We start from the raw sequence: 11,510 nt of genomic DNA, 5'->3' as shown, positions 1-11,510 counted from the left end.
GAAGGAGATTTTGATAATACATTTGAATTTTGACCGGTGTGTAATGAGTAGTCACCTTTTGATGGAGGGGAGATTCCATTAGTCTTGCTTTTTTTTTTTATCGGAGTCCAGTGAATACCATTGACTGAGAGAGAGAAAGTTTCAAAGATGTGCGTAATTTTTCCTCTTTGTTTTGTATCTAAAGAATACATTTGATTTGGAGTTTTTTTTTTTTTTTACATCGGCCTAATCGCCGATTTCCTTTGTTAATATTAAACAGTGGAGTTCACAACCGTGTAATATAGAAATGGAAATTTTGCAAAACCCATAAATAAACATTATATCTGCATATTCCACATAACTGGAAGGGTAAGGCATTGTCTCCTTTTTTTTACTCTCAAAATGAATCAGGAATTTGACACTGTAATCTGGACACGTTCTCTTATCTTGGCGGAAAATTGAGACCGTTTAGAGTATCAAGCGAACTGATCAACTCCATCCCCCTCCCCACATCCGTGACTACTCCTACCCGTTTAATGATAACGGTTATTTTAAAAATTAACCTCACCGACAAACGAAGCCTTAAAATGCATACGTTCATAGAACATTTTCTGCTAAGAATGACTTTTCCTTTCATTTCCCAAAATATTTGCATAAACTCGTGTTACACACTATATACACATTAGGTGAGGTGTATGAACAACACGTAACTTTAGCATATAATTTATTTAAATATTATCTAAATATGAAAGTATTTTTGTTAACAAAAAATCCAAACATATCTATATCGTTTTGGGCTCATTCCATGGCTGCACTTTGTCCGTTCCAAACATCAAATATGCCGACCCTCCGATGAAGTAGGCCACCGCCGAGATTCCAAAAACAATCCTCCAGGCGCTCAGTGTTTGCTGAGAGAGAAACGCTGGTATTAGATTACATTAAATGCATAGTTCCATGGGATGGTAAAAAAACGATCGACTATAACTGGAATGTTTCGAGAGTAGCTCAGATTTTGAGTTAGCTTGCTTCAAAATATGCTAAAATGCCCAGGTTTCTTGAATGCGTTAACTAAAATTATCAGTAGTAGTTTACTTACGTCAAGTGAGCCATTTACCTTAAGAAACAGGTAAATAAAAGTCTAGCAGATTCATAGTACTTGTTCATTTATGAGTAATGCAAACAACCCTTACTCCAATGTTATGTTATTGAATAAGTTACCTATTCGTACCTGTGTGACAATCCTCTGATTTGCGTATTGTACAATCCATTGTCATTTTGGTATGGAATATACAATTCAGGCCAAAGGCCAAACTCTGGGACCCATGAAGCCATTCAGCGGTGAAAAAGAAATTGCAAGTGAAAAGGTCAAGGTGTAATAGAAGGAAAACCTTGCAGTCGTACTGTGAAACAGCTGTTAAGGGAGGATGGAAAATAAGATAGAAGAGTAAAAGGAACGAAAGGTGTTGCAGCTGGGGGCCTTAAGTAAAGCCTACAGTGAACACCATGAGGTTCACTGACAGCACTACCCCTCTACGGGACAGATGTCACCTGGAAAATCCATTTGCTAACGTTAGACTCACATTGCCAGTAGTAATCACTCCTACAACCAATGGAGCGACAATTCCAGTGATGGAGGCCACAGCGTTTGTTATTCCTGTCAACACCCCGGTGAAGTTAGGGGCGATGTCTTGTTCACTTACATAACCCCCGCTGTACTTGGCTCCGTTGAGACTCACTGCTAGACACAGGAGCACAATTGCTAATGTTGCATTACAGTCCACGAAGCACATGGCTACCAGGCATCCGCAAGATGGGTAAAGACCTGTGGACATACAAGAAAATTAGCTGGGACCTGCATTGAAGGATCTCATCCTTATATGTTAGTTATGATGGTGTCTGAAATTTGAAAAGTGCCTCTGCAGGTTGAGTATACACACATGACAACTTTGGAGTCAGCTGGTAATTGAAATCAGTGTTTCCCCGCAATAGACTGGCATCTCTGCTGATGTCTTCAGTCGAATTATAAGATCACACAGGACTGATCCAGATCTCGAAAACGTACTTTATAACTTATACTTCTGCTCGCTGCTAAAATTGATCTGTGAATTTACATGAAATAAGCTCGAAACTGAAGTTGTGGTTTTCTCACACTTGGGTAAATCCACTCATTTCTAATACTAAAAAAAACGGTTTATGGGATAAGCACAGATCCATAAAAATAAGTTAAAGTAACTGGTAACTGAATTTATGAGTCTTTTACTCTTATTTATTGTTGGCCTGCTGATAACTAATGAAAGGCACACAGAATAACTAATAGACATTGATAACTAGAAGGCATATCAAACGTATATTTATTTTTATAAATGAGACACTATAAAAGTTTTTAGAGAGCTGAATGTATTATAAATAAACACCACCAATGACTGTGCAACGACTGTTGATACTGAAATCCACAAGTTCATGGTGTATTAAGAAATATAAAAGCAAATGTAACTACATTGCAATCTTGGAGTGAATGCCAGTTTTGTGTAAACAGGTTAATAATTTCAAATGTCTAACTGCTGGTGACAGACTTAGCTAATCTATCTCAGCCTAATTCCTTCTGAAAGTTTCAGTGGACGCCTCATGTTAGTAAAAACAATCTTCACGTTCTAAAGACAAAGATTCTTGTGGAAAATAAAGTTTACAATTTTCTTTATCTAAAAACGTAATATAGAAATATATATATATACATATATATATATATAGAAATTATATATATATATATATATATATATATATATATATATATATATACATATATATATATACAAAATATTTTCAGTACCTTCCATTCATAAAATGAAATTAGGGTCACATCTAGAAGTCAAAATGCCAGTGGAACATTCCTTTCATAAAATGAAGCCAAAAGACCACGATACGAATCATTACCGAATGCAGGATGAAATTAATAAAAAAAAATCTTTCTATCATTCACATTAATGTAATGTCTGCAGAGAGAGCAAAAAGAAGGAAAACGACAAGGACATTTTCTGGACCATGTACTGAAAGTACAATGACCAAAGTGTGTTGCTCTGAGCAGGACAGTGGCAAAATAAAATACCTTTTATTTGTAACTGATGCAGGAAACTTACCTACTCCCGTAGCCAATTTCCTTGTCATTTTCATACTGAGCCATTTCTTTTCTGGTATCTTGTCTATGATGGCTCCAAACAAAGGGCTGGCTATAATTACACACACGTAAGGTAAAGCAGAAAGTACGCCGTTCTGAAAGTAATAAAAATAATTAGGTGAGAATAAGCATATTTAACACTAAACTATTATGTACTACGACAGGCAAAATACAGTTTTATGGTTGTCTTTAATAAACATTCTGACATGACCACAGGAGGATGATATAACTAAATTTTGTAGCTCATGCCTTTTAATAGATGAGTTATAGAAAGACTCGCTGGTCAAATAAATCATTACAAACTTGAGAGGTAGCAGAAAACAGTGTTTCCACATCAACTTACACTTGCCAAGTCGAAGTGTTGTATATTATTGAGGTAAGTAGGGATCTCAGTCAGGATGGTGAAGAATCCTATGCAGTCCCCAAAAGCAAAGATAATTAAGCACAAGAAGGGCATCGACGTGGCGATATCCTTCCACGGGACCTTCAGAGCCTGAATCGATTCAGAAGTGTGACAAAACAAATTAATAAATGCATGACCCTAGTTTCAACAGAAAGACAATTGGAACACTGGATCTGTAAAGAATATACTGTATATATTAATTCTTCATGACTCATATTTATATTCTTTTTAATTTTATCATCTACTTCTCTACAGATGAACATTGAATTGAGTGTTCCAAGAATATATCCTTAGGTTTTCTACTGTTTTTCCTTACAATTCGTTCAATCCCATTCAAAAGCACGTTCAACAAGCAAGACAGATCGTCACCAAAGAATTTCTCTCACTCTAAACACATTACTTTCAATGATACCTTTTTGTCATAAAATTTAAATGCTCCGTCATTATAGACATCTCTGTCTCTCTACTATAACACTCCATAGATTAAAAAATCAGAAATTCACAAACTTATCTTGATCATAGTATTTGTACTACACTCACACCAATGTTTCTACTGTCTCACTTTCTTTCATTTTTGCGTATGCTGATTATCTTTTCTACAAGAAGGGTGAGTTTTGTCAGCAAAATTCGATCAAAAAATACATTGTGTGGACCTCAAACACCATTACCTTGGACAACTTAACGGTGGGTGAATTAGACCTGATATAACTTAGTTCCTTGGAGGATATCCAAGGGTGCCTCTCAGGCTGGTCGCGAATAAGGACGAACCAGGCTACGCTCCAGAGTAGACCTACGACTCCGAACACGTAGAAAACGGACGGCCATCCGCCAAGGAAATCGGAGCCTGACATCACGCCCCCCAAGCCCATTGAAATGACCGTGCCCATATGGTTTCCTGCAGAGGATAGTAAGATATGGAAGGAAGGAAAAATCTATTTTGTTTCCTTCATGGGTAAATGGCATTATCTGGAGATTGAAAATAATGCCTTAGACTAATAAATTAGCACAAAATTTAGACATTAGACTGGTTCCTTGAGAGCAAAATGTTCGATCCTTGTACCCGTTTAAATAATGAAAATGAAGGAAATTAACAAAGAAAATGAGGCATTAAACTTCGACAAACAAATAAAAACAAACGAAAATAATGAACTGTTGGAGGACTGCTAACATGATGAAACAATTAGTAGAGTTTCATTGACATCAGTGAATATCACTAGATTAGCGAATCAATATTCACAGCTTTGGAACTTTCTCCTTTCATTTTCCTAACCTCTGTCTTTCAAACGGCAGAACTAGCTCTATCATGTGACTAAACCACACTCTTCTTCATGCACATCCTTTTTCTTTATCTTCTGGCTGGGCTAGGTAAGGTTATAGGGTTCTGCGCCATTGCCTTTTGTATTAGAAAATTCTCATGAGCTTAATGTCTTACCTACGAAAACTATAGAGCTGAAGCTGGCTTTGTCCTTCGGAGGTATCCAAGCTGCCATGAGAGTGAACATGGAAGGGTAGAGGGGTCCCTGCACAAATACGGATAATGTGATCAGTGTTTTATTTATTTAATAAAATAGAATAGGTAAGAAATGACAAAGAAGTCTTGGCATTATTTTGAAAGGTCTCATTCACCCACTCATCATAAACGTACACACACACACACGCATATATATATATATATATATATATATATATATATATAAATTATATATATATTACATAAATATATATATATATATATATTTATATATACAGCATGTATCAGTTGAAGCCACAGGAAATGTTTAAAAAGAAACGGCGGAGTGCCAAATACTTTCGTGTACTTGACACATTTTTGGGGCATGTGTTAATTACACAAAAATACTTAACAATATGTCAATTCCTTTTAAATATTCCTCGTGGCTTCCAGTGACACTCAAACCACGTTCATATTTGTGACTTTTTAACATATATATAATATATATATAGATATATATATATATATATATATATATATATATATATATATATATATATATATATATATATATATATATATATATATATATATATATATATATATTATCCACAGGAAAATGACAGGCAGAAGTTCAGTACCAAGCGCTTTCACGTTTATTAATGCATCGTCTGGGCAATAAAAATGAGTCACAGATACAAAAGAAGGTTACAGCAAACAAAAAAAACAAGAATACTCAGGTGGTCAGTTGTCAAAGGGTAATAAAAAGAAAGATAATCTAGGATAATCGGGGATCGAGCTGTCACAAACTGGAACCATAGACCAAACAACAAAGACATTACACAAGTTTAGGGCTTACAAAATCCAAAAACATGTATAACCTTGAATACCAGATGGTTTAATACACTGCCAGGTAAAAACAAAAGGTTAATCCACGGCAAATCCGGGATCACGCGGTCACAAACTAAATCCATATATATACTTAACCATAAAAGAAATGGAACCTTACCCATTCACATTGCAGAAACATGTATAAAAATGAATATTAATTTTGCATATATTTATCAACAACTTTTTAATTATGAAGGCATCAAGTTTAAACAAACCAAGACTTAAATTTAGAACACTTTCATTATTCGACTTGATAAAACAAGATTCAATGATATTCCTCTTAAGTGTGTCATTGCCCGGGAGTAAAGATCTTGCTTTACTCCAGTTAATAGGATGATCTAAATCTCTCATATGTACGAATAATGCATTCGACATTTGGCCAGTTCTCACAGAATATTGGTTTTGTTTGATTCGTTGTGAAAGTGATTTTCCAGTTTGTCCCTAATATATTTTATCACACTTTTTACAAGGAATTTCATAGATGCAGCCACAAACATCTTTAGGAGAATTTTTTACTACTAAACTCTTAACATTAAAATTGCTGAAAACAATATTTGTGTTGAAAAGCTTTAAAATTCTAGGAATTTGTAAAAACTTTTCATCATATGGTAATTTGAGAATATTATGCTTGCTGAATTCAAGTTTGTTATTAGTTAAATAAAATGTTTTCCTGGCTTTTTTCCATGCTACATGCACAAAGGTCCTTGGGTAATTAAGTTTCAAAGCAATATCATAAATAGTTTTGATCTCAGCATCAATGAACCGCGGGCTATAAACACGTAAAGCCCTTAAGAACATTCCAGAAAAGCCAGAGAATTTAACATTTTTATGGTGATTGGAATAATAATGAACAAACGAGGCAATGTTGGTTGATTTTCGAAAGACTGAAAAGGTGAAATTTCTATCATGTCTATGGACAGTTACAAGAAGAAAATTCAAATTACAATTTCTTTCTTCCTCTACGGTAAATTTTATAGAAGGGACTAAATTATTTAGCTTAACGAGAAATTCCTGGAGATTTTCCTGAACTGTAGAAGTGCGTCCATACGCAAGAGTAAAAACATACCCTAGAATATAGGCAATCATTTTCAGAAACACTAACTGGCAGACAAAACCCACCTGAAAAACCCCGGACACAATCCTGAGACCCACGAAGAGAGCGGTGGAGGTCCTGACACAGACGGGGGATAAGAGGCTTACGATGGACACAGATAAGACGCTGACCCCGAGCGTAACCCTTCCCCCTAGGTACTGGGAGACGATAATTCCCAAAAGGTTGCCCACCGTGTACCCGTAGAAGAAGCAGCCCAGGATCATCCCTTGGGTTGTTTCGTCCCAATCGAATTCTCCCATCTGGCAAAGTGAGAGAGGGTGGCCAGTCTTAGTCGGTTTTGGAAGAGTGTTCGTTCAGCAGGTTTTCGTGCCAAACGGGTATCAGTTAGAAGTCTGGGTAATACAAGATGTTTTGAAAAAGACGCCGCCGTGATCGTTTCCGGAAGAGGTGTCATTCAGTGGGTTTTTAAAGCAGTCAAAAAAAAAAAAAAAAAAAAGTGAAGTTTTAATACATTTAAAGAGAGCCTTTTCAGTATGTTTTAAAACTTACCCAGAAATGAATGAAAGTCAACATGTTAAACATTTTTCTGAAGGGGGCTAATGCTGATCAACTCGGGATAAATTTACTGATAAGTTTTATATGAATATTTGTAAATAGAAGACAGTACTTGATGCTCATTCTTCTTGTTATTGATTAAACATATCATATGCTAATGTTTCCTTCTCTCTAATTGCAGCAACTGTCTTCAAAAATCGAGTAAGAGGTTACAGTAAAATAAAGAGATAATTAATTGTGTTAATCTTCCCAACTTGAAATGTCAGCACTTCCTGAGAATTTTATCAACTACTTGTCAGCCCGGAAAGTAATTATAAGTTGAACATGCCATGAATGGAACACAAATGGTGATGACAATCTCAGCGATGCCTTTCGAAGACCACTATTGCAAATAAATTCAGGGAGGTCACGAAAAACTACGTAATCGTATTTTAAATGAAGACCTTCCTGACGGTATTTTCACCGGGAGTATCGGAACCTTTCATTAGACGAGGAGCGCAGCGAACGCAACGTCCGTTAGATCCGTGACGTCAGAGCTGTTCCAGTTTAATTCTGGCGACTATGGCTATGTTGATGTTGTTCTGTTCGCGTAGCTGACGGTGAGGGCGGAAAAGGACAGCAGGCCGAAGACGTGACGGAGACCCCAGCCTCCGTCCGCTGGAAACACGAGAGACAGAGAGAGAGAGAGAGAGAGAGAGACGGAAATATGCACAGGAAATTTATTCTGTGTATGATTTATTTACATTCGAAGGAAAGTGAAAATGGGCAAATAATAACGTTCATCAATCATATTTTATTTTTTGTTCTTCTATAAATGGGGATCATTGTTGGTTTTACTAATGCACAGCGAATTCATCTTCCATTCAGCAGTCTTATCGGAATGAGTCCACATTATATAATATATATAATATATATATATATATATATATATATATATATATATATGATATATATTCAATCAGTAAGCTACAAACGTCCTTTAATATCCAATTTGCTCTACCTCGGAAATAATATATTTTCATATGTTACCGAAGGGGAATTTTAGTTGATAATAAGTTGTGTGGGTTAAAGCTGTAGTCCGAGTTCTTGTCTTCGCTGGTTCGAGCCCACGAGACAACGAACTTATTATCAACTAAAAATTCCTCGGTAACATATATGAAAATATATTATTTCCGGAGTGTAGAGCGAATTGGATATTAAAGACGTTTTAGCAAATGATTGAATATGAATCACGGTGATGTAATAAAAAAAGTCATATATATATATATATATATATATATATATATATATATATATATATATATTATATATATATATATATATATATATATATATATATATATATATACAAGGTGCGGTAAAAGTAACGCCCTTTTTAATTTTATATCTTATAATGTATATTTTCTTTATTATTTCTTTAATTAATTTGCTAAATCTTCATTTTTTTCAGATATTTTATACAACCATGAGATTTAACAAAGCGAACAGAGAGCAAAGTAATTCAATTGTACTATCAAACAATAAAAAATGGTGCTGAAACCTAAGATTGTTATCATTGAATTTACATCCAATGGTGCAAAGCCAGAATATCAAAAGTTTGGTTAGAAAATTCTGAATCCACAGGAGTGTAAGTGATGCTCAAGAGCGGGTAGGCCAGTTGTTGCAACAAGCTTAGAAAAGTCCAATGAACCACAAGAATCGTTTGCTGCGTTCTCCTCAAAAAATCCAGTAGGCGTCTTCTGCAGAGTTAGCAGTTAGTATTTGTATTGAACATTAAAACTGAGCCAGCATTATATTAATTTTGTTATTATATTATATTAATCTATTAACCTGTGGCAATACATTCATGTTCGAAAAAATAAAGGATAATCAAAAGGCTTTAATTTTGTTCCACTTAAACAAAAGTATGCTACTTATGCTGCACTGTGTGTATATATATATATATATATATATATATATATATATATATATATATATATATATATTCTGCTATATCATATCTATATATATATATATATAATGTATAATATATCTGTATGGGTGTGTGTGTGTGTTATACAAATACAGTACACTAGGATATACTTACTAACGACGTCATCCACATCCAACCCGCCCGCCGATATTGCACCGGAGGAAACTGCCTCTCTGTATGGGCTCTTCTGTTCTTCCAGCACGTCCAGATCCAGTCCTAAAAAATTTCATTTTTTAAGTTAGGTCAAACTGTCAAGTTGTTTACAAAGTTTTTTTTTTTTTTCTGCGCTTGCATTCTGTCTTGTTATGTTTCAGTTTAACCTCGCAATGATACCTTTGTCTGTAACGTTCAAGTCGCGTGTTATCAATCTAATGACATTTTGCCATGGTTTTCGTTACAGTCAGCACGGATCTTTCTTTGTGCGTAATCCGGCAAACGAAGACAAACAAACAGGCAGACGAATTGACAAGCAAAGATAAAAAGATACAGACAAGCCGAAGCAAAAACACTATTCTCCGTAACTGAAGTAAAGATTTTGGTCAACATTCGTCTTAGAAAAACGCAGGTTTTTGTGGTCAGCAATATTATTTACGTGAGCCATACGTGTTTTTTTTTATAGATATTTGTATTTTTGAGAGATTGCTTGTAAATGATCTCAGCTCAAATGACTGTATCCAGTATATTTTCATAGTCAAAAACACTCTTTAATATGACCCTATATTCCAAAACCAAAGCCTCGACAGTAAGAATTGTAGCAACGAGTTCCTCTTCTAAGGCTTGAGTAGTTTACAAGCTAAATACCAGAGGCGAGGATTGGCTGTAGTTAGGGCTTTTAATCTTAAAAACGCTCTTGTCATCTGGGAAATTATGCCTTGTCACTTGATCATTTTTGCATTAAATTTTTCTCGCATTGGGAATTTAACCTAACCCAAATAGTGATGACGGTATATATACTATTGTGTGATATGATGACTCCAAAGCATTATTTGTTATAAATAGTGCCACCGCTAATCATCAGGGCCCTCTTGTCTGGTGATAATGATCTGCATGACAGGTCTCTTGAAAACTTTTTTTTTTTTTTCACAGTTCCAGAAGTCTACTGTTATATTTGGTAATTATTAGACTAGATTTTAGTCCTATCAAATGTTTCCAACATAACTCAGGTCGATGTTTTTATTATTGGTCTCTCTGGTCACTGAAGTGTCTTAATATATTGGTATATTTGCGGTACCAACACTGAAAAACACTTCTGCCTGAGTATCGTACCTCCTTCTATAATTAAGACGGTGATTGTACTGTTATCAAAAGAAAAAATCGCAGAAATTCAGACTCACTGCCGTTCGGTCAACATATTTAATGGGATTAGCAGAAATTTCAGTGTTAAGAGTTTACAAGACAAACACACAGAGGGACCCACCCCATCCCCACACACACACTAAAACAAGTTTGAAGGGTTAGTCAGTTGGTCCCTTTTGGCATAACGACTCTTGCAGGCGGACTCATCAAGACAAACAGATTGCGCAACAGGCGTTATGTTTGCAGAGTTAGTGTCATAATATTTCAAAGTTTCAGAAAGCCACTGAAAGTTTGAAATGAACTAATTTAGGTTTCCTTGTAGAAACCCAAAAAAGTTTGACTTATAAAATAAAACACACCAAAAAGATTCAAATATTTTTGTTGAATGAGCCCCATATTTTTCCTCTTCGGAATGGAGATCCGCCCGTGATGATTCTCAGAGGAGTCCATCTTTGGTAATGATTCTCTCGACTAGTTTCAGTAGAAGCGGTTGTTCATGAGCCTAGTCGTCGTCAGGGAAATCTTTATCGAAATCAGGTTCTTCGTCGTATGCTTGATAACTCTGTTATCCCACACTTATTGTTATCAACCTAATGTTTGTATCGGGAATAAATTTTATTGTTATCGGGTATTAACCTTGCAAATGAAAAAATCTACTGAACAAGATGTCCTTCAGAAGAAATAAATAACAAAAGAAGAACTGAGTAAAGGTGAATATAACAAAAACCGAACGGTTAA

At 35.2% G+C, this 11,510-nt stretch overlaps 1 protein-coding gene across 1 annotated transcript; it reads right to left on the bottom strand.

Moving 5' to 3' along the window:
* Positions 1-686: 686 nt before the first annotated feature.
* On the bottom strand, positions 687-9,707 carry LOC136847177 (putative inorganic phosphate cotransporter). The gene is made up of 8 exons (XM_067118602.1): positions 9,591-9,707; positions 7,015-7,248; positions 4,987-5,074; positions 4,223-4,449; positions 3,495-3,644; positions 3,114-3,246; positions 1,560-1,801; positions 687-887 (listed from the first exon to the last, which is right to left on the bottom strand). Exons 1-8 carry the CDS (start codon positions 9,606-9,608, stop codon positions 762-764), a joined length of 1,218 nt encoding a protein of 405 aa, XP_066974703.1. The 5' UTR covers positions 9,609-9,707; the 3' UTR covers positions 687-761.
* Between the last annotated feature and the right edge of the window lie 1,803 nt (positions 9,708-11,510).

The sequence above is a fragment of the Macrobrachium rosenbergii genome, chromosome 16, assembly GCF_040412425.1.
Source record: "Macrobrachium rosenbergii isolate ZJJX-2024 chromosome 16, ASM4041242v1, whole genome shotgun sequence".
In the NCBI taxonomy this organism is placed as follows: Eukaryota; Metazoa; Arthropoda; class Malacostraca; order Decapoda; family Palaemonidae; genus Macrobrachium; species Macrobrachium rosenbergii.
This window is presented reverse-complemented; position numbering and strand designations above follow the sequence as displayed.